Source organism: Rhinatrema bivittatum, chromosome 1 (assembly GCF_901001135.1).
Source record: "Rhinatrema bivittatum chromosome 1, aRhiBiv1.1, whole genome shotgun sequence".
In the NCBI taxonomy this organism is placed as follows: Eukaryota; Metazoa; Chordata; class Amphibia; order Gymnophiona; family Rhinatrematidae; genus Rhinatrema; species Rhinatrema bivittatum.
Window position 1 is genome coordinate 277,587,121 of NC_042615.1, and position 24,765 is coordinate 277,611,885.

A 24,765-nucleotide genomic window follows, 5' to 3' on the forward strand; every position below is an offset into this window, starting at 1 on the left:
GCTTGTAATTGGTGCAAAACTTCAATCAACTACTAACGTTACATGGGGTGGACTGTGAGAAACATTTGCCCAACTGCTGCATAGATCAAAGTATTTCAGTTCGTGCCACGTAACAAGATCTCCTTTTCAGCAATAATTCCCATGTTAAATGACTTATCCCTTTCACCAAGACAGTCCCCTAGCTCTGCTCCATTCTCTGAAAGATAGCACCATGCATGTGTCCCTGTTATTCAGTGTTCAGTAGGGTTTCATCGTGCCCTGCCCCTCCCCCCGCCTTACTTAGCCAGTGGCCGCCGGGCTCTGTTGACTGCATCGAGGTCAGCATAGCGCAGGTCCAACTGACACCCCACCAGGACAATGGGTGTGCGAGGGCAGAAATGCTTGATTTCGGGATACCACATGGTCTTCACATGCCGCAGAGAGTTGGGATTTGCCAGGGAGAAGCAGAGGACCACCACGTCGGACCTGCAGGTAAGAGCATATGGTCACAACTTTCTGCAGATTGAAAGACATGCTCTCCTCATGCTCAATCATCCTATGGTCCCGGGTGTCTAAAACAGCCCAACCTGTACTACCACCAGGGTTGTTAACTCCACATTTCACACACAATCAATTACTGATCACTTTCTCTGCCATGCAATCAAAAATTACTGGAGTGCTAAATGCAGGTTAATTTTTAAAGCCTTATCATTAGAAATCTTTTCCACAGCCTTGAAATGGGAAATAGCCCTTGGAATGATGCCCTTAATGAGGTGTAAACAGGGGTCACCACAAAACATTTCTGGAATCATAGTGACCCTTAAGAACTGGTGCCACAGACACAGAATAGGACAAAAATAATAATTCAGAGCATACTGTTGTAATTTTCCACTCTTGTCAGACACATACCAGAGATGTTGAGCTGCAATCAAAAATGTATTAGCAATAGGAAGAAAAGAAAAAGTGAAAATTACCTTGAACACCTTAAATTTCTAAATCACAATATTAGGGTAGTGCAGAGGTGGCCAATTGCAGTCCTAAGAGCCACAAAACAGGTCTGGTCTTGAGGATATCCACAATGAATATGCATGAGATATATTTGCATACAATTGAGGCAGTGCATGCAAATGTCTCAAGCACATTTATTAGGAACGGTCTGTTTGTGGCTCTTGAGATCTGGCATTGGTTACCCCTGATATCATACAATTCAGCTTAAACCACTAATTGTGAAACTTTGCCTGCCTCAGCCAAATAAATTGTAAAATCCCTTCAACAAGAAGATATGGAGGCAGATAAAGAAAAAAAAAAATAATTAGGCACCTAAGTAAAGGTGAACTTAGGAACCTAAGAGGCCTATACTCAAAGAAAGCAAAAACAGATAATTATCACCAGTTTAAAGATATTTGGCCTTCTGTGGCCAGATAACACAAGTCTTAACTGGCTAAATTTAAAACAATATAGCCAGTTAAGTGACATTGTAGTTAAAAAATTAAAAAAATAAAATAAGCACACAGACCGAATGGCTCAAAGCCCTCCCCCACTTTGCTCTAAATTATGGGCCCTGCCAGGCCGAGCCTACAGCCCCCCCCCCCCCCCCCAACCCCTTGGAATGGATTTAAATAGTCAAATTGGAGAGGGTCCAAGAGCAGCCTCCTTGCCTTCTCGTTCACTTTAATGTTGGTCAAATTTGCCCTCCAAGGCCTTCCTCCCCATCCCCCAACTTTAACCATCCTAGTACCTTGCAAATGTCCATCTTTAAGCCGGACTGTGCTAGGGACAGGGAAATAACTACAGTACTTGAATGTAATCTGCTCTGAAGTGCCTGAAAGTTGAAATATAAATCAATTAAATAAACAGTTGAGTATTCTCAATGGTGCGGCTGCGCCAGTGAATATCCTGCCAAAGATAGCTGGATAAGTTTATCCGACTAACTTTGCTGGCTGGACAGTGGCTGAAAATGGAGCCTTCAGCACCTACATGTGATCTGATCCAAAGGCCAAAAATAGAACTATTCAAAGTATTAAACAAACCCTCGTAAAAATCGAGGTGCCGTACTGGTCCTAGAGAAAACTGGAATCTCTCTGAGATCAATATTCAAAAGGATTTGTCCAGTATTTAGGCAGACAAATCTGGGGTTTAAATAGTTCCCCACACCTATTGTCTAAATTATAGACAGGTAAGTCATCGTCTGGCAAAAAGTTAGCCAGATTTAAAAAAAAAAAAAAAAATGCAGCACAAGGGCATTCTGTGAGCAGGGCTCAAATTAAGCTGGGAAGAACTCAATTGGGGTCATTTTTCAAAATGCACGTGATAACGACCGCATCGCGAGGATAACATTTAAATGAGGGAAAGGGGAGGGGGTTTAAAAAGTTTTGGGCCCGGTTGCACTTCGGGTGACAATGTTTTACACATTGTCGGCAGTATTGCCGGAAATAACTACACCTTTTGCAGGGGCGCTATGGGGTCGATAGAGTGCGCCGCAGTTGCAACCGCTGCGGGTGAAAATACGCCACCGCGATGCGGCCGGATGCACACTATCACCCCCCCCACCCCTTTTCTGGCCACGGCTCTTCATTCCAGCAGGCCTTTCACGCACCTCCCCATCACTCTCAAAAAGAATGAAACACCTGTTGGGGTGCGGCGCCTGATCCTAGCGCCTGATCTCCACCCCAAGGGATTTTAATACTCTGGGTCATAGCAACCCTATGCTGCCCCCCCCCCCCCCCAAGTAAAACTGGAAGAATGACTCTGGGCTCCCCTCACTCTCCTGACACACTGCCACCCATAGTGCCAGCCTCCATCCCACTAGAAACCCCCCCCCCCCCCACCCCCAATCTCCTGAGGCCATGCTGGGAGTCGGTAGAGTCTGTTGCTCTAACACCAACACTAGTAAAATGTTTACTGACAGCAACATTAGTGGTGACCTCTTCTACACTCGTTTCCTGTGTCAGAGACACACTGTTTTCAGTTTCCGGAACCCTCTTCACAGTGTCTTGCACTATTCTTCACTGGTGATGAAAGGTTGAGCTTGATATCAAAAAACATTCTTCCCGGGGACAGGAGCCAAGATGGCAGCACGAGCACATCACGAATTTTGCTGACCTGCATGGTTGCCGTTCTTTCTTCCGTTACCGCTCTTAGATGACTTTGAAAAGGAAAGGGAGGATGAGAGTTTTCCCTGCTGAGCCCTCCCCTCTCCCCGGGCGGTGCTCCATGGAAGTGTTTGTGGTACCTGCTGCTGGAAGGGCTATGGAAGTGAAGGAGTGCCACATTCGCCCAGGGAAGAGGCACGCTTAGCCCTTTAGATGGCCATCTAGCACCGGCATTTTGGAGTCGTCCCCCCCCCTTGTGGCAGCTATGGTGCTGGATGACGTCATTGTGCGGCGCCTGAATCAGAGGGAGCTGCGGTTCGGGATGGCTCTGAGACTTTGACGGAAAGCGAGGGCTTGATTCTTGCAGGTCCCGGTTCTACTCAGCTGCACGAGGAGCAATCGTTGGGTGCTTTGGAGGTGCCCTCGCCTGTGTCTGCAGGAGCTGCCATGTCTTCTGTGGAGCCAAGGGCTGCCCAGCCCTTTGGTTTTGCCTTCTAAACCAGTGACAGTTACACTTGAGTCCTTATGGGATCTAATAGCCAACGTCACCGTTTCTTTTAAAGCCTGCTCAGCTCAGATAAATGATACCTCTACTAGACTAGAGGCTTTACGCCAAGTTTCCTCTAGACAATTTCAAGATCAGACTGGGAAGATCACTGTTCTGGAAGATGAAGTTAAGCAGTTAAAATCAGTTAATGCTGCATTTATTAAGGAATGTGAATCTTTGTCTACGAGAGTGGAGTATATAGAAAATAAGTTGAGGCATTTAAATTTACGGTTCTTAAATTTTCCTCGGACCATCTGTGAATGACCTGAAATGACACGGAGGAAATTTTTGATTGAAAATCTTACATGTTCCTTTAGATTAAATCCTAGCATTTAATAAGTTATGTTGTTTGCCTTTTCATGCTGGATTTTGAGAACTTGATGGCTATGCAGGAAAATCAGCCACTCAAGAAATTACTGAAAGAGAAATATTATTAGTTTCCTTCATTTATGAACACGATCTTTGTTTTACAATGTGCTGTTCTTTCAAGAATTTGAATGTTCTCTTTTTTGGCCAGATAGTTAGGATTTTCCCTGACATGGCAATGATTGCTCAAGAAAGAAGAAAAGGCTTGGTCTGGAGGCCTCCTTCCTATTGAGGTATCCCTGCAAATGTTTTGCAAAATATAGGGCTGATTGCTTTATTTTTTTTTTTGGCCCAGGACAACTTTGTATATTTTTAATTTCTAGACAACTAGTTGGACCTCGGTAAACCTGACAGAGCAAGATTAGACCACATATGTATTAACAGCAGGTTTTCATGCTAGTTGCTGTTTCTAATGCTATGTTTCTTTTGATCTCCTCATAACTGACTCTCTCCTTTTCCTCTTGTGGTCTAAAATGGAGATTTGGTTTTCTTTATGAGTTAAGAATTTCTTATATTTTTATCTTGTTTATTTTCCTACTGCAATATCTTTTGTTTCTGTGCAAACTGGATTCTTTGTAATTGCTTAAAAAAGTCAATAAATATAAAAAAGAAAAAAAACATTTTTCCTGTAGCTTTCCTGCTGACCCAGCAGTTTCCTTCAGATGAGCTACTGCAAACCACAAAGTCTTCATAGCTTTTTCCTTAGGGGGTTGCCTCCTCAGATCTAACCCCTTCCCCCTCAACACCAGTTCCACACAATAAATTACCACCCTAAGCAAAGAGCAAAACTATCTTTGCATCATTATTCATCTTAGCAGGAATCTGAACTTTAAAATGTGGTATCCACCATAGATTCTGAAGCTGGAACTCCCTCGCAGTTTCTCATCCAATCCAGTCTGGTGCTAAAAGTTGCAGGCTGATGCACCGCCATCGTCACCTCCCCCCTCCCCCAAATTCTTCAAGCCCTACAGCCCAGGCAACCAGGCTATCAGATAGGGTCACTTTGTTCAGGCTGCCAAGGGAATCCACAATTGGATCTTCTCTAGACCATAACATCAGGCATGTCATTGGGGGAAGACTACTGGTTAACATATCGAGCTCAGCAGCTCAGACCATGCTGCGGAATCCATGCCACCATGCTGGCCGTCTACAAAACCATCCACAGGACCAGGGAAAAACTGAGGTGTCAATTGGCTTCCCCTTCCTTTACATTTCTTGATTAGCAACAACGAAAAAAAACCTCCCAAAAAACAAAGTTCCATCCATAATAATCCAGACTATTTTCTGGGACATGAGTTCACATGGCCATGATCCAACGTGTGGATTAAAAAGGGGGGGGGGAGGCAAGGATTTATAAAAAAAAAACAACAACCCAGTGACAATCCTCCGGCTTTCGTGACCATTGTTTCTTCAGAGCACAAGACTGCTCTGCTCTCCACCCTGGGGGAGGTCAGATTAGGGTGGCCACTCTTTTCTCAGCTCTCCCTTCCACCACAGAGCAGAGGGTGGGCCCTCGTCCAATGGGTGATGACCCCCCACAGTGAGGGCACTCGTCCTGGTCAGATGTGTGCCTGCCTGGTTGATCCTGCTAGCAGTATATGCTGGTCTCAAAGATTAAGCCATGAACGTTTAAGTGCACATCGCTGGTACAGTGAAGCTGCAAATGGCTCATTAAATCAGTTCTGGTTCCTTTGATCACTCTGTTTGTTACTTGGATAAATATAATAACTCAAGAGCTAATCATAATAATACATTATTATTAATTACTCATGCACCCCTGGAAATATCCTCTAAATATTTTTACAGCTATTATACAAATATATTGGATTTGATTATATTTTGATTTGAATCCAACTCTCATTAGCAAGAGGAATGGTCTCTTCAGGGTTTCCTTTGCCAGCTGGGGTCACTTCATCCTTCCAGTCATTAAAAGGAACATCCTGTACCCCTTGGGAATTATTTCCTCCCCCTCTGTAATGCACATTTTCATATCCCATGACATCCATTAAAGACTGACATCTGATCCATGATTTATAAGATTTTTTTTTTTTATTATTATTTAGGCTTGAAGTAAAGATGCAGATACTCTCCTTGTATAGGAAAAGTCCCATTTTTCAGCAACCAACCAATCAACCCAAAAGCTCAACTAACCAGCATCTGGCAATAGGAAGTCCTACCCCCTTGCTGCTAAGAAAATTCAAACAAATAGAGGTACTGATGTAATAAAACCTGTACTAAAATGGGAGTATAATTTTAGCACATGGTAAAAACTCAGGGCCCTGCAGGATGCAGTAAGCCAATGGATTGCAAATAGATCCAGCATAAAAAAAATCTGCGGTAAGTCAAATAAGTGGGCCAAAACTAGAGTTAAAACTGAAATACAGAAAACCGCAGTAAAAATGGCATTAAAAACTGCATTAAGCTGGAAAATGCTGCAGTGTTACTATTGTATTGCAAGATCCGAGGCAGCATGGTTTTACCAGGGGTAAATCTTGTCAGATGAATCTGATCAATTTCTTTGGGTGACCAGAGAGTTGGATCAAGGGAGAGCGCTAGACATAGTGCACTTCGATTTCATCAAGGCCTTTGACATAAATAAATTGACACCCTAGAGTGAATGACTTGCTGAGTGGGAGGCGACAAAGGGTGGTGGTAAATAGAGTTTTCTCTGAGGAGGGGGGTGTTACTAGCAGTGTGCCTCAGGGATGGGTCCTTGGACCGATTCTTTTCAACATTTTTGTTAATGACATAACAGAAGGACTGTCAGGAAAAGTTTGGGGTTTTTTGGCCAATGATACCAAAATCTGTTAACAGGGTGGACAGCCAGGAAAGTGTGGAAACCATGAGGAGGGATCTAGCGAAATCTGAGCAATGGGCAAGGTCTGGCAACTAAAATTTAATGCTAAAAATTTCAGAGTAATGCATTTAGGATGCAAAAGTCCTAATTCTTCTAAGCACAAAGGAAGAATAGGATTGGGGTGATTCTATCTGATGATATTAAGGTGGCCAAATAGGTGGATAAAGAGAAAGTAAAAGCCAGACAAATGCTTGGCTGCATAGGGAGAGGAATGGTCAGCAGAAACAGAGAGGTGATATTGCCCCTGTATAGGTCCCTGGTGAGACCTCACTTGGAATATTATGTACAATTCTGGCGACCACATCTTCAAAAGGATATAAACAGGATGATGTCAGTCCAGAGGGGGCTGTTAAAATGGTCAGTGGTCTTTGTTCTAAAGATCTAAATATGTACACCCTGGAGGAAAGGCAAGATAGGGGAGATATGATAGAGACATCCAAATATCTCAAAAGTTTCCATGCACAAGAGGTGAGCCTCTTTCAACAGAAAGGAGGCACCAGAACAAGAGGTCATGCAATGAGATTGAAAGAGGGAGTAGTCTCAAGAGCAGGGCCGGTGCAAGGATATTAGGCGCCCAAGGTGAACCTTACAGCCTGACACCTCCCCCTCCATTAACTTCCCCACCGACAGTTTAAGACTATGCATTTATAACAATAGATTCTACTTGAAAAAGGACACTAAGGTAAAAATATAATATACATGTTATTGTGATAATTACATGCACTGCTGTGGTGCCAACAAAAACAAAAACACTACCATTCCTCCTAAAAAAATCATTACCATTCCTTGTAAAACATCCAACAATAAAATCAAGAAATATTAATCATAATTGTAAAATAATATTAATAAAATATTTTTAAACAGCTGACAGTGGTGACAATGCACAAAGGGCCGGATTTTAAAAGCCCTACGGGTGGGGGGGGGGAGGGGTGTTTATGCGCGCCGGGCCTATTTTAAAAAGGACCGGCGATACGCATAAAGCCCCGGGGCTTGCAAGAAGGGGTGGGGCAGGGGCAGGGCCTCCGACAACACTCATTACTGCTGTGTCAGAGGATTGTTTGCCAGCAGGCTGCCGGCAGGCACAAAAGGTAAGATAAAAGTCGGGGGGGGGGGGGGGGGGGGAAGGGATGTGAAGGCAGCACGGCTTGGTGCTTGCAAGGCGCACAATTGTGCACCCCCTTGCGTGCACCGACCCCTGCTATAAAATCGTGTCCATGTGCGCGTGCCAGATAGTGCACACGCATGTCTTAAAATCTACCCCATACTGTCTCCTCTCTCTCTCTTGCACACACTCTCCAATACATACTCTCTCACACATGTACTCTCTCTCCACATGCTCTTATGCACACACACTCTTTCCGACATGTTCTCAGACACACATGATCACACACAATGCTCTCTATCCCACATAATCACACACACAAACACATGCTCTCTCCCCTCCAAATGATTTCACACACATGCTGTCATAACAAACATCTTCTCTCCCATATGCTCCCCTACACACTTGCTCTCATTTATTTGTTTTTTGTATACCGATGTCCAACAGAAGCCATCTCATATATATATGCTCTCTCTCTAGCTCCATTATCACATATGCAAACCCAAGTTCTCTCCCCCAAATGATTACATAGCTATGCTGTCTCCATATCACACACACGATCTCTCTCTCCTCCACATGCTCACACACACTGATACATGAACTTTCATATACACACACACTTTTTTTTCTCCCCAGAATATGAAGGCAGTAGAAGCAGTTTCAGTTCTCACACCATTAGGAGGTCTCCTCTCTTCAGTGTGGAGAGGACGTGGCTCCTCTTTTGGCTGGACCCATGCTTCTCTTCGGCCATGTGACCCAGCCCCTGCACCTCTTAGGCCACAAAGCCCGATCTGAAGCGATCCACAGTTCCGGTCGCCACTGACAGGTTGCTGACACCCTTGGCAATGCCTTCCCAGTTCTTCCTCTTGATTAACGAGGTCTTTAGCCCGTAGAGCGCACAATAGGCATGGACACTTCAAGTACGATAACATTGCTTTTGATTAAGATTATCTGTATTGTTGACACCATTTTTCCATTTCTACTTTTGTGAATTATTTAAGGACAAAAATTGGATGTGAATCGTTCTATGAAAAAGAGTACAAGGCATAATCAAGGAGACATCCCTTAAAAGTCAGATTGATCATAATGGGGTAGATTTTAAAAGCTTGCGCTCGGGCGTACATGTGCGCTCGCTACCCAGTGCACGAACATGTACGCCCAATTTTATAACATGCGCGTGCATGTTATAAAATCCAGGGTCGGCGCGAGCAAGGGGGTGCACAATTGTGCACCTTATGCGCGCCGAGCCCACTCCGAGCTGTGCTGCCTTCCCCCTTTCCCTCCCAGGCCGCTCCAAAATCGGAACATGTTCGCGCACTGGGTAGTGGCCTCGAAGAGAACTTTTCTACCCCCACCCCGCCTTCCCTTACCTCCCCCACCCTTTCCCCCCTACCTTTGATGACTTTTTTTTTTTTTAATCTCAAAACTTATTTTTGCCTTGGGGAAGTCACTTTACCCTCCATTGCCTCAGGTACAAAACTTAGATTTTAAGCCCCCTGGGATAGGGAAATACCTAGACGCCTTTCTCGATGACAGATGTAGACTTTATCGATGATTTTGAAGGGGGTCGGTGACGGCCAATCACCCGCTTCATCCGGTCTATGTTTTTTTTTGTTTTGTTTTTTTTAAGGACGACCTTCCTGATTGCTCCGGCTGGAGACGACTGTGTGGAAGTTGAGGTCGATGGCATTAGTTGGAGATGGAATAAATGTTCCATCTTCTCCATGCGGAATCTTCTGCCTTTCGGCGTCATCTCGGCACATCTTGGGCACGTTGAAACGTCATGTCCCTCGTCGAGGCAGAGTACACACTCGATGCGTGGGTCCGTGATGGACATGGTGCGGCAACAATTCGGGCACTTTTTGAAACCCGTAGCCATAATGAAAGTCAGACAGCCGTCGACGACTTTTGGACACGGTTTGACAGTAGTGGAACCGACCGGAAAAATTTTAAAAGACTTACCACGATGAAAAAAAAAGGGAGACCCCTACAGTGTCTAAAGTTTTTCCGAGATTTTTCAAGTTTTTTTATGTAGTGAAAATTCACCACACAGGACTCCTATAACCGCGAGGCTAACAGCTTCGCGGAAAAAAGAAGACTGAAGGGAGACCCCTGTGGCTCGAGGAATCATAGCATGCTGGGCATGCTCAGTAGGCTCAGGATGACAGTCAAAAGTTTCTAGAAACTTTGACAGAAAGTTTTCCGGGATAGGGCTCAGTCAGTGACGTCACCCATATGTGAGGATTAGCATCCTGCTTGTTCTGGGATAATAGCTAATAGCCTCATCTTCAAGGATCTTACATGTGATAAGCACTATTAGCTACGCGAGAGTTTGGATGCGCGTTTTGGACGTGCTAATCCCCTTATTGCATTTGGGTTATGGACGCAAATCCAAAACACACATCCAAGCACTCGTTAACCTGTGCGCTAAGCTCAGTGCACAATATTGCATAGGCCTGTCAGTGTCTGCCCATAAATTTCTCTGAAAATTATACAAAAATTGGCTCTGGAGAATATTTGTAAGAGATACTTCAGCTAAAAGAACAAGTGGAAGATATATCTGAAGTAGAGTAACTGTAGCAGGAAAAGACAGAAACCCATTGATGCTACTGAGTTCTAGGTAAGCTGTGGGTCACTCTTGGGTAGTTTCGTGCATTTTAGAAGGACTGGGATAATATTTTAACAGCAGAGTTCTCTTTACAGTTTAAGCACAGGATGTATGACAAAGCATAACTGTTGGGTCCTGTATTTTGGATCTGTCCTGCTGCTAGTACTGTATTTCACGTTTTGTGAATTCCAGATGTTAAGGTTTTCCAGTTCATTCAAGCCCTATCATTTGCTATTGATGTTTTCACATTCTGTTCTCTCTTTGACATGTCATTCTATACTAGTGACCCATCATCCCGAAATAACTGATCTTTGACACTCTATCAGTGCTGAGCTTCTTCAAGCCAGAAAAGGCTGAGACGACTTTAGCTGGCTTCCTCTCTTAGCTCTGTCTGTGTGTGTGTGTAGGACTCCTGGAGAGATGCAGTAGCAGGCACTGAAAAACCCCAACACATTACATTAGCAATGGTGTTCCTTATCAGACTTGTACCCTAGCAAGCTTTCACACCTTGCTAGAATATGTTTTGAGTTTCTTCTGGAAGGATTGTGGAATTTCCTTAAATACAGAACTACCCCTTTATCTGACATGCAGGGAGCATGGTCCTTGCTGGTTAATGAAATATGCAAGGTTATCAGAGAGCCCCTCTTTCCTGCTATAGGCCGCAGCCTGCAGAGGAACAGGAGGGGAGAGGGTGATGCGGGAGTGGACAGAGCCCAGAGCAGTGAAAAGCTATTGTGTTTCCTAATGTTTAGCATTCTGGAGCTGACGTAAGCCAGGCTTTTCACTACTGTTTTAGTGTGGGTTTTTTGGTGCTAACCTAAGCCTCGTATGTAATAGGGGCTTAGGTTAGGCCTGAACTGAAAAAAAAAAAAAAAGATGGTCATCCCTTCAAACAACAACATTTTGAATTGCCATTTATATATACCAAACTGTTATAATCAAATACAAATAAAGAATAAAACAAATGTCACTTATACTACTACAAAGGGATGTCACGCTGTAATTTGCTTAACACCTGCTGCACTTCTTACGCATTTGAATAATTTGAGCCTTAAGCCTAGGTCAAGATATAGTAGCCACTAAGGGGCCTATGTACTCACTAAATGTAGCATTCTGTACGATATCTGTAATACAGGGCAGAAAACATGCTAATGCAGGCATCATGGAGGTAATTTTCAAAGAAGATACATGCGTAAATGTAACTATCGTAGCAATTTTCCAAAGCCATTTACTGGAGTAAAGTGCACTTCTGTGAGTAAATCCTATCGACAAGTCAATGGCAGACATTGAAGAAATTTTCAAAAGCTCATTTACTCAAGTAAAAACCCAGTTTTACAGGTGTAAATGCTTTGTAAAATCAAGCCCTATGTTTTTAGCATGGCTGTGTACACTAAGGGCCTGATTTTAAAGAGCATTTAGTCGAGTAAAAACCAGGTTTACTGGGGTAAATTCACTTTACATGAGTAAGTGGGTTTTTGAAAATTGCTACAATATATGCCATTGACTTGTCTATAGGATTTACTCACATAAGTGCACTTTACTTGAGTAAATGGCTTTTGAAAATTGCTACAATAGTAGCTACATTTACGCATGTAACTCCTTTTGAAAATTACCCCCTAAATATGTAAACAGAAAGGTTTGAAAAATAGGCCCCTCAGCTCTTACACCACGATTTTATTTATTTAAAATATCTTCTAGCTCACAACTTCCTAACATACGTTCCGTGCGGGTTACAAAATTAACAGCCTTAAAATAATAAGACATCACAACATTCACATTCAGTTACATTCAGTAAAACAAAAATAAAATAAACTAACAGTTAAAAGCTTCTTCAGAGAACATTTTTAAGTCTAGCTGCTCACGGAACCAATTTATTCCATTCCAATACTGCTCCTGAAGGGAAAACTTGCAATCTGGTTTGAACCCACTTATACTGATTTGCCAAGGGAATACACAGCTGCAAATTACCCTCCAAACTCAGTCCGTTTTGGGGTATACAGCTCTAATGCATCTCTAAGACACAAGGATGCGCACGTTTTAACAGTTTAAAAACAATACTGAACAGTCTAAATCTGAGTCTAAATCTTGCCCTCCCTTTTACTGGTAACCAGTGCAACTCTCTCAACACCAACGATATACGCTAAAGAACCCGAGCGTGGCATTCTGCGCAAGCTGCAGCTCATGTATCAACTTCTCTGGAAGAGCTAAACACAAGGTATTACAATAGTGTCTAAGTGGCTCAATGCAATGGCTTGAACCACTGTCCGCAAAAGATCAGAGGGCAAAAAACTTTTCAGCGGCCTATTCATCTTCAGCTTATAAAAAGCTGCTTTAGCTACATGACGCACTCGAGACTTCACTGACCAACTAGGAGCCTAAAAAAGACTCCCAGACGTTCTCCCTCTGTCTGAATTGGCACACAAAAAGGTCAGAAGTTACCTTCTCCTCCATCTTAGGAGAACCAACAAAACCCATAAAAATTTTCGTTTTCTTTTTATTCAGACACAGATAGTGATCAGTCAACCACTCACTTCCCTTACTAAAAAAAATAATCAACAGCCTGCTTTCTGGTAATTCTCCTTTAGGAGCGCATGATAGGAAAAACTGAATGTTATCATCATACATCACATACTTGACCTCCAAAGAGTGAAGTATTGCCCCCCAGGGAAGATAAATAAATAGTAAATAGATCTGCTAAAAGAGCGGATCCCTGGAGCACTCCCAAAAGTGTGCTAACTTTACCATGGACCTTTTGTGCCAGTTAATTCAGCTGTACCTCAGCTGGCGGTGATAAAGATAAGTGTGTGGATCCTGGGCTTTCCCTCCGAGGTTCCCCCCCCCCCCCCTGCAGTTTTTTCCTCCACCAGTCTGTCAGTCCCCACGCAACTCCAGGTGCAGTCTTTCCCCTCAGGCCTTCCCTGCACAGCACTAGATAGTCTAAGAGCTTTCTGCTTGTGTGCTGCTGAAGGATGTTCAGGAGTCCTGTTCAGCTACGTTATTGCGGTTTTTTCAATTGTATGAGTTAGCATCAGTTGTGATCAATATGCAGAATAAATCTATTGCACTAAAAAGGGCAATTTTCAGAAGCCCTTTACCCGGGTAAATACTGCCTGGGGAAGGGGGGGGGGGGGGGAGGAGGAGGTGCTTTGGGAAGGATTAGGAAGCAGCATGTGGTTAGTGAATTTTCAACCGAACTCGGGCTATTTCCCCAACTAATACTGGGCCTGCTCAAAAAGCTGGTGCAGCGATTCCCTTTGAAAATTTGGGGGCACGCAGGTACTTGCATACCTCACTCACAGTTTACGGGTGCAAAATGTACACAGAGTTAAGGTCCTCGGATTTCAAAAGGAAATCCTTGCGCATAATTTACGCTCCCTGCCCTGCCCCCGCTCTGGCCCAGCCTTGTCCCTTTTCAGCACGGGGAAGAGCATGCGCGCTGTCACATTAATGGAAGCCGTGACTCCGGGCCCCCACCCCCACGCCCGAGCCTCCTCCCAGCTTGGTCTGGAGCTTCTTCTGGGAGGGGATCCAGGAGGCACATGTTTTGTTAATATCAGAGGGGCTGTCAACCAGGGCACTATAAGCAATTACTGGAGGTGAAGAAGAGAAGGAAGGGGGATGGGAAGGAAAGGGCGCTGCCAGCTTCCCTGCACACCATTTATTTGCAGCTGGTTGGGGGGGGGGGGGGAAAGAGAGCTATGGAATGAATAAATGGATCAATCAATAAATAACTTACGTCAGGGGATTACCAGCTTTTAATTCAAATAAAAAGAATTTAGCCAGAGAACCCCAGCTGCACTAAATCTAACCAATTCAACAAAACTTTTAGCCAGGTAAGTGCCACTGATTTCACTGGGGCCCAGGGCAGAAACAAAAAAAACAAAAAAAAAAGAGTGGGCCCGGACAAGAGAGTGGTCCTTTTGGTACTGAAGTGCCAGGCTATCCCCCTTTTATCCAAGTGATTCTATATTTGGCCAAAACAAATCACTCAGTATATTTAAAAAGAAACAAAACCGTGTTCTAAGTTAGTAACATTGCACAAGGCATGCGCTCATGGAGATATATCATGCGCTTACTGGGTGCCCGGGTGTCGATCTTTAGGACTGCATGGATATCTTTACACCTGCACACTCTGTTCCACGTTACTCCTCACCTCCAGCTCTCGTACAGGAATAAAGCCAGTGTGAAATGTATATGCAGCGTGCCTCAGGAAAGGTAATCCCTTGGCTTCCTCCCATTAGAAATAATGTAAAAAGACTAAAAATGTTTTACAGTAAACAAACAAAAAAAAAAGACCACTGAGAGAGCATATACCGTCACCAGCTCACAAGAATCTGTCCTGAAACGGATCTGGGCATTTGATATTGATAGGTGATTTCACAAGTAGCACATGCAGAGTTCTGAGGTCATTCGCAGAGCCAGGAAAACTGAACCGTCCTTTTAGATCATGCTTAAACCACAGGTGGCTAACCGGCAGTCTCTGGGCCACTTGTGTGTGTCCCGCAGCCTGCCGGTTGGCCCTCATAGCCAGCAGGCAATAGCAGTGCAAGCCGCCACCAGCACAGATCACCAACAGCTTGCACCCAGGGGTACAGGGCCAAAGCATGTGCTCCCTATTTCCGCAGCATTTATAATCTTCAAAAGGAAGCATTCTGCGCAGTCTGGTCGGACAATTGGCTGTAGGGATAGGAAATCTATGCAACCTGTCAGTATCCCTGCAACGCACAAACTCTGCCATGAGCAATGGACTTGGAAAAAAAAAAAGGGAAGGAAAATGAGACAGGAGAGCTGGAAAAAAAAAAAAAACAGAGGAAGGAGCAGCTGATGGGAAAAAAAGAGCAAGGACAGGAGCTGAGACAGAAGGGTGGACTGGACATGCAGTTAGACACTAAAGGAGGCCGTGGTGAGGGAGAGACTGGCAAGTGAGGGTAAGGCTGTGGCTTCCTAGATCTGTATAAGAAACTGCAACCAGGCAGAAGCAGGAGAAAGAGGCTGTGCCTGGGTGTGGCTGTGCCTTTGAGAGAAAGACGAACTACGACTGTAGAATGTGTCTATGTTTACACGCGCATATTATATATATATAAAAAAAATGTACATATGTATATACATATACACACATATATCACTCTCTGTCACTCAGTCCCTCATTTCCTTTCCCTCTCTCACACATGTTTTCTCAACCTTCTTCAGCCAAAGAGGACTAGCATCCCATGAGCGGCTCAATTTAGTGACGTGGGCAAGCTGGCTCCTCTTCCGCTAGTGATACCTGAGCAATCCCACCAGCCTTTCTGATGCTGTTGACGCTACACGTGAAAGAGGGAGAATAGCAGCCTAGTGGTTAGAGCAGTGGACTGTGAAGCAGGGAAGCCAGGGTTCACACTCCACTGCTGCTCCTTGTGACCTTGGACAAGTCACTTCACCCTCCATTGCCGCAAGTACAACTTAGACTGTGAGCCCCAAGGGGACGGGGTAATACCTACACTATCTGAATGTAATCTGCTTTGAAGTGCCTAAAAAAAAAATCGGAATATAAATAAGAAATATAAAAAGTTCCCCAGGGACGCTAATTTTCAAAAGGTATCTCCATGGGTAAAAAAAAAAAAAAAAAAAAGCGCTTTACCCACAAAAATTACCTTTTATAAAACCGAGTCCCCTCCCCCCACCCTATTATTTATTTATTTAAAATTTTTATATACCGGCATTCATGTTGCAAACACATCATGCCGGTTTACATATAACAGGGGTGTACAGTGAACAATTCAATAACCTATTAGTGTAGAAGGAAGCAGTTACAAATAACAAGGTAATAGAACTGGGAGGAGAGAAGAAAAGGGAGAGAATAACATTAGGTATAGGTATTTACATTAGTATTTACATTAGTATTTACATTATTACATTATTACATTAGTATTTACATTATTATGCGGGGCAGACTTCCATGCATATGTCCTGTTCACACGCAAGTTTACCTGGACTGGAACAGAGGCCGGGTTTGCACCAATACATGTATTTCTGGATTTTCAAAAAGTACACACATAGATGCTCGGTAAATTTGTGCAGACATTTTAATTGTATGTACAGAGCTTTGATGGGAGAAATTTCAAAAGGAAACTTCAAAACGGATGTAATTTACATGCGTATTTGCTAGCGGGACATTGCAAAATTATCCACATAGGGGTAGATTTTATAAAAAAGCATGTGCGCGTACTTTTGTTCGCGCACCAGGCGTAAACAAAAGTACGCCGGATTTCAATAGATACGCGTGTAGCCGCTCGTATCTGTTAAAATCCGGGGTCGGCGCACGCAAGGCTGCCCAAAATTGGCAGCCTGCGCACGCCGAGCCGCGCAGCCTGCCTCCGTTCCCTCCGGGGCCGCTCCGAAATCGGAATGAGAGGTTTACAAGGGCAGTACATTCCCCAGCCAGGTACAGGGCTGGGCCCTCATCAAGCAATGGGTGGGACATCACTGATAAAATTATCCAATCAGAAACCAGTGTGCACAAGACACCTGATACTTCTGGCAAGATTACTTTCCCTGGGGAAACCAGGGCTTTGCTTGGCACTGCATAAAAATATTTCACAAAGACAGCATTTTTTGTAGTTTTTTGCAAAGGTATAAGTAGGTAAAAAGGGAAGACAACTGAAGGGAAATATAAATAAGGGTACTTATATTAAAATATAATTTTTGCCTCTCAAAATCCTGAAATTTATGCATGCATGGTGTCATATTCCTCAGCTTATGGCAGCATAATTCTTCCCCACTAAGTAAATGTGATATTGCCAGCTGGGAACTTTATTGGAGGATAAGCAGAAAGAGTAAAGGAATTTTTTTTTTGGACTCTGAATTTTCCTGCTGCTCCTGTGGGTTTTCAGCTCAGTTGAAAGAGACCTTTGCTCAGCCTTCATCATGCACAACTACCTGAGGTTTTTCTCCTATTTTTGTAACCCACTTAGCATAACCAGTGCAGGTCCTGGCTCTCTCCAGCACCTGCTGTGTGTGCACCCTAAACCTGGCCAAAAGATGCCACCACCGAACAATGGCCAAGACTCCTCCTTCCCCCATTGACCCAGGAAGCTTAAACCAAGCCCAGGTATTCAAACTTGGGTGTTCGGCACAGCTCTCTGCACTGACCCACCAGGCCAATTAGAGGAGTTCTAAGAAATACAAAACCTATAAGTATTCCTGGAATTAAATAATCAAAAAAAGAGAAAATGTTGCAAATTTAAAAGCAATCTAACCTAAGAGCAAAAAGAGGCAATGGTGAGACAACAGATGTTCTCTTTAAAAATCCCTATTTATTACTATTACCATGTATTTGCCTTTAATTTTCTGTAGTTTCAGTTTTTGCAGTACAAATTCATGATTTCTAGTACATTAGAGAAGCAAAGCACTGCTAGGGACTGCCTGGAGCTGGATCAAAATAGTGCCAGAAAAAGGTACTGCTGGAGGGAAACCACGAACCAAAGCATCCAAACAATGTGAGATGAGGCAGAAAGCTACAGAGGAGGCATGAAAAATCTGAAAAATCTTACTGCAGTCTTAAAATTAAGCATCTGACAAAACAAGAATAATGATGAATTATTATTAGCAGGAATGAAGAAAGGCATTCACAGTGAGTTATAGGCCCCCACGGGATATTCACTGCAAGGAACGTTTCCTCCTCAGTTACTACCTGTGATTCGGAAAAGCAGCTACAGACTGCCTTTACCCCATATCAGTGCTGCCAAGAGAAAAAGTAAAGTAAACACATGGTCAGATGCCCTGCCACTCCATTTCCTAAGCTGGCTCTTCACTTTTTCACTAACAGCCAAGAACTGGAGGTCCCGCAGTGCTTGGACAAGTCCATTTGGGTTTACCATATTCTTTTGGTTGACCTGATCTGCTCACGCTTGTCCACAAAAATGAGAGAGTCAGCCTCCCAGACTTATTGGGAAAGTGGGAGGGAGCAAATCCATAGGACAGAAAAACTAAAAAAAAAAAAAATCATCAATGACTTGTACATAAAAATGCTCTAGAGATCCTAGTGTGGAAGGCAAATCTGGAGGCTGGCTTTCCTAGAGACTAGAACTGGCAGATAAAATATTGAGTCACACTAATGATGTCAATATCTCTGCTATCTAATTTATTAACCTTGCCCTTTAATTGTTAAATTTAGAGAGATTTGTTTTTAACTTTTAAAAATAAAGAGGGTAGTCATATTGGACTGCGGGTTTCTCTGGCCATTTAGCACTTACAGGTTTTTCTACTTTAAGGCTTAGCAGTAGGATTAACACAGGTGCAAGGGAGGACAGCTGAAGGTCTACATGACTGCTTCAGCCTTGGACTCACTTGAAGACTTAACTGGAGCTGATCCAGAAATCCAGTTAAGACAAAAAGAAAAAAAAACCAAACTGTTAATGCAGCCAGCTGCTGAACAGGTCAGAGGTGAGGTGGGAATCCACTTGCAAACGGCAGCTACAAATAGAGTGCGCACAGAGCAGACTATGGACTGGTTCTCCACACTTGACAGCAATGTTAGCAGCAGAGCAGCACACTTTACCGAGGAGAAAGTCAGCCGCCAAAAGGACAGACAAATCCCCTCTCCAAAATCTAACCAAAGTAAAAACATTTACTTATGCTCCCCTTGCTTTCATCTGCTTATCTCTGCTCTCTTAGGTAGAGCTGGGAAAGTCTTGCAGGCCGATGCAGTGTCTGCGCGTAGAAAACGGGCGCTCAGTGTTGAGTGTCCACTTTCCTAACGCGCGCCCAGTCACCTCTCCCAGGCGTACAATGCAATATTTAAATGAGGGGGTCACGCTAAAAACGAGGCGCTAGGAAAAACCGTGCATCCCTAGTGCCTCCTCGGCATCGGACACACAGGACAGGTGGTGTCAGTGTAGGTTGTGCTACCGGCACAATGTACACACACAAGATACACGGTCTGGACCAATTTTTTTACGCGTGTATATTGGGCCCCCAGAATTATTTCCCCCCCCCCCCCCCCAAGACTTTTTTTTTTAACCTGAAATCTGTTTTCTGTGGTTCCTCCTATTTAGTATCGTGACAATACTAATAGGAGGAATCGCAGAAAGCAGGATTTTTTGTTTTTATCAGTGAGCCCTTGAGCATGGTATACCTTTACGCCAGGTATACCATGCTCACAATCTGTATATCAGATTGTGAGCATGGTATACCTGGATGTTTGGGGATTCAATTGGATTCTTCACTGAATTTTGAGAAACATGTTTCAGGCTTAATAAGGTCATGTTATCCTAGGATAAGATTGCTTAGAAACAAAATTAAACCTTTCTTGTACACAACAGTTTTGAAGATGGTAGTTTTTGCTTTGCTTTTATTCTATCTTGACTACTGTAATGCTTTGTGTCTTGGCCTGCCTGTTAAAATCACTTGTAATTTACAAATTATTCAGAATATAGCGGCTCGAATAGTGACAGGAAGTACAAGGAGAACCCTAGCAAAGCCATTATTATATGATCTTCATTGGCTTCCAGTGAGTGCCAGATGTAAACTTAAAAATCTGGTTTTGGCATTCAAGTTGTTGAGAGGTGAAGGTTCCCCACAGCTACATAACCGTTTAACTTGATATAAACCCACTCATTTTTTGATCAATGTCAGGACATCTGCTGAATGTTCAGGATGTTAGATTGTTTAGGCAATCTCACTTGAGAGCAAAATCCTTTGCAGGAATGATCCCCAAATTTTGGAATGATTTACCACCAATTTTGAGAAAAGAAACAGAATTGCTTAAATTTAGAAAAGCATTAAAAACATGCTTGATGAGAGAATATTTTTAATATTTTCCTTTTCTGATTTTGTTTTATTGTGTGATAATATTGTTTCTGATTGTATTATTTGTATAATTATGTTGTAAATAGTTTAGGAAGATATTTTTCTGTTAAGCAATACAGAAATGATTTTAAATAAATAAATAAACAAACAGACAGTAGTTGGAAATCTGTTCTTTGTGTCCAGCACTCTTTCAGTGAAGAAGCATTCCCTCACGTTCCATCTAAGCCTCTCTCTCTTCAGCTTCATATTTATTTATTAAATGTATATACTGCCTATCGACATGGCTCAGCAACTTAAAAGTGACTATGAATGTTTCTTGTAAGTTAAACACATAATAAATAAAAGCAAACAAAAGAATAAAAATCAATAAAAACAAAAACATTAAAAACTATAAAATCAGAGGGAGGGCGCTAGCACCACGGGACAAAATGGTCGCTTGATCTCGAGCTCCTGACTCCCCCGAGCCGATTATCATGAATTTGCCTGAGAATGCGAACTGTGCTTTCTAAAAAGGCTTTGGCATCCAATAGATATACCATTACCGATAGCACAGAAGAAAAAAAGGTATGGCTTTCAAGCAGCTCTCGGACACCAAACATGCGGCGGCATTAAAGGGGCCTAGTGAGAATGGTGATATCTTGCGCACAAGCTAGTCCGAGGAGAAAAATGCTGCCTAATCCTGAGAAGAAGAAACATCTAGCACTGAAATGCCTTCTAGAGAGGAATTCAGACACTGGTTCGGAGAAATCAGGAAAGATATGAAAACTAATAAAAAAAAGAACTGATGTCACTGTTGGCCAATATGAGGGAAGAAATGGCAGAGATTGGACGGCGCATTGACGACTGCGACTACATACTCAAACGGTCTGCATGGACACTCTGCAAGCTCAATACACACAAATTTCCTCTGAGTATTCTGATTTACAAGCCAAACTAGAACCGGAGTCGTAGAAACAATTTACGTTTCCGAGGGATACCAGAGGTGGAGGAGTATTCCGATTGTATGGCAGTGATAAAAAAAAGATATGCAAGCACCTTTGAGAATCAATATGGGTCGACCTCGACATTCTGTGAAACAGAGATAGAGCTTGAGAGAGCCCAGAGGTCCCTGGGACCAAAAATAGGAAATAAACTATGGGACATCATCGTGTGCTTCAATCGCCACACTATAAAAGAAGCAATACTGCGGGTTGCTAAAAAACAACAAGTGTGGGAGTTGGGAATCCCACTCCATATCTGTATTCACCGATTTACCCCCTCTTACTCTCCGCAAGCGACTGGAATTTAGGGAAATCACTTCAACTTTGCGGAAGGAAGGGATTCGCTATCGCTGGCTCTTCCCCTTTGGCACAGCAATCTCTATACATGGAACTACAACTCGAGCCAAGACGACAGAAGAAGCAGCCACCATCTTGAAAGAAGCGGGGCATGTGATGAAAATAACTACAGCGAGCAAGAGCGGCATACGGGCCCCTAAGTGGAGACACCCCGAAGTGGCAGAGAGTGACTAAGGGTGGCCGACGGTTGTGGCGTCACTCCGAAGACTCTGGCCCAAGCAAGGTTGTGGGGAAGGGCTGAAGGGACCATGCAGAATAAAAGTAACTTTGGAACTTCTCAGCTCTGGAATTCTAGGGGAGGTCATGGGGTACGATGGAGCGGTTTAATACATGGGAAGAGGAATGGTTCTTGTTGAAATGCAGTTACAGTTTCAGCTATATTTTGAATGGTAAAGGCAAATTCATACAACATTCGTGATTTTTCAAGCGATTTAGGCTCGGGGTGGGGGTGGGCCAGGCAACCTGTCCTGTGAGTGCATCTGCCATGACTAAATGGCAGCAAACCAGGGTGGGAGGATGGGGGAGATCTATAAAAAAGTATAACCTATGCTGTAAACATGTTCGCAATGTTTGGTTGGAATATCTATTTGTTGAGCTTCCAGAAAAGATTAATTCTACTTCATCCGAGACTAGCAAATGGGAGACTGTTAGATTTCAGTATAGAGACGCGGGAGGGACATCAGGGGGCAGGGCAAAGGAGGGATCTCCGCAATCTTTGTATTATTGAAATGCACTAATGATGTCTGTTAAAATATGGTCAATCGATGTTAAAGGATTGAACAGCCCTCAGAAAGGACAGCTATTTCGGGAGGAAGCACAAAGTACAGGTGCTGCCATTTTATTTCTACAAGAGACATTAAAAAAAACAAAACGCTATGAGCGTCTCTTACAGTGGCAACTATATCCTCGCCAATTTTTTGCAGCAGCAGCACCCAAAACCGCCAAATATGCGGGAGTTTGTATCTTATTACATAAGGATTTTCAGGGACATGTTAGGAAATTGGAGGCAGATCCAGAGGGGCGTTATCTTCTACTCCAAGTGGAAACTGGACAGGAGACCTATTCACTTCTGAATATTTATGCTCCCAACACAGACCTTACTGAATATTTACAGAAGTTGGATGGGATCCTGGATAGAGGAGGAGATGGGCATATATTGATAGCAGGAGATTTTAATATGACTATACAGCCCAGATTGGATAACTCTATGGGAGGGGGGATTGGGAGCGAAACAAGGGAGGACATTTTTTAAATCATTTATTAAAAAAATGGGATCTCACTGATATATGGCGGGATAGACACCCACAGGAGAGGAATTCTACATTTTATTCTAACCCACACAGTTCTTATTCACGAATTGATTTTTTCCTGGTGGACAAAATTCTTAGCATATTGGGAAGACAGATTATAGGGATAATAACCTGGTCTGATCACGCTCCAGTGTGGTTGGAATTCCAGATTGAGTCTATGCCCTCCAACATGAGATACTGGAAATTGAATGATATCTTATTGGAGGATGATTCGTTTTGCTTCAAGACTGTTGAGGCGATAAAGGAATATGAGCAATTTAATGGGCCTGCAGGTCTTAATCCTCCATTATACTGGGACTGTATGAAAGCAGTGCTCAGGGGATGATTTATATCCCAGGCATCTTTACAAAAAAAGGTGAAATTGGCTTCTCAAAAGGATTTGTTGAATAAGATTGCCACTTTGGAAAAGAAGCACAAGACTCATCCTTCTCCTTGGGTATACAGGGAATTGCAAACGGCTAGGGACTCTTTACGCACTTTGCAAATGGATGTTATTTCCCATCAGTTGAATATTGTAAACCAGGAACATTTTGAGTGGGGAAACAAGGCAAGCAGGCTTTTAGCATGTAAGCTGAAACATCAAATAGCCCAGAATCAAATAACTAAGATATACGGGGAGGATGGACCTCTCTTATCCTCCAAAGAGATCCATCAACGCTTCCAACAATTTTATGGGAAATTATACACAAACGATCCCGATATATAGGAAGACCGGATTGACTCCTAGTTCCAAACGATTGCTCTCCCTAGTCTAACAGAAGAGGACAAACACTTCTTAGATAAAGAAATTACGGAAGGAGAACTCCTACAAGTTAAGGATCTTAAGCCAAATAAAGCTCCGGGCTTGGATGGATTTACAGCTCAATTTTACAAAAAATTTAGGGGAGCTGTAGCCCCAAACCTTTTAAAACTGTTTAACTCCCTGCGGTCAGACTCTCGGTTGTTTACGGGATCAAATGTTGCCGCATCACAATATTGGCCAAACCGGGTCGGGACCATATGGAGTGCGGGTCATATAGACCTATATCATTACTAAATATTGATCTCAAAATTTTGGCCAAAATACTGTCAAATTGTTTCAATTTGATAATGGCAAAATTAGTTCATTCCGACCAAAACCAGATTTATTTCTGGAAGAACAGTTGCGGACAATGTCCGAAAAACTATAAAATCATAAGATCAAAACAAATAACTAAAAAAACAGACGTGTTACCACATAGCCCTCTGCTTAAAAGACGTTAAAAAAAATCACAAGATAAAAATGTTCTGCTCTAAAAGAAGGCTGGCTGAAATAAATGTGCTTTTACCATCTTGCAAAATTTTAACATGATGCTCTCATCTGTGATGACCCCTTGTCCTTTAACTTTTTCATTCAATGGAAGATGCTCCCTTCTGGTACTTTATTGAAGCCTACTAATGATAGGAATGCTTATAATCTTATCTCCCCTTTCCCTTCCTTCGTCTAAAGAGCATATCTCGGGGCAGTTTCTCCAAATGGGTTCATTTTGCATGTACCTCTCTCTGTAGGACTATGCTACAGACCATGCCCGCATCATTTCAGCGGCCTTCCTTTGAAATCGGAACTGCCGCAGCTTTGTCAAATGTCACACTTTTGTTTCCAGTGGTTCCTGGAGCCTACCAGAGGAGCCAAATGAGTGGGGGTGTTGAACTCAACACAAATTACAACCCCCTGCAAAAAAGAGAGAATACAATGGCTCTTGAGCAGGGGTGGGCAATTCCAGTCCTCGAGGGCCACAAACCTGTCGAGGTTTTAGGAT

The 24,765-nt window shown here is 43.1% G+C and overlaps 1 protein-coding gene across 5 annotated transcripts in view; it reads right to left on the reverse strand.

Annotated features, from left to right (window-relative positions):
* Positions 1–24,765, reverse strand: part of LOC115087782 (rho-related BTB domain-containing protein 2-like) — a 173,812-nt gene that overhangs the window by 134,446 nt on the left and 14,601 nt on the right. For all 5 annotated transcript variants that reach the window (XR_003855615.1, XM_029595360.1, XM_029595340.1 and 2 more), the window contains exon 4: positions 280–465. Coding sequence is in view for 4 of the 5 variants with exons in the window: in XM_029595360.1 (XP_029451220.1) it covers positions 280–465 (186 nt within the window). In the remaining variant the exon portion in view is untranslated. The remainder of the gene's footprint in view (positions 1–279; positions 466–24,765) is intronic.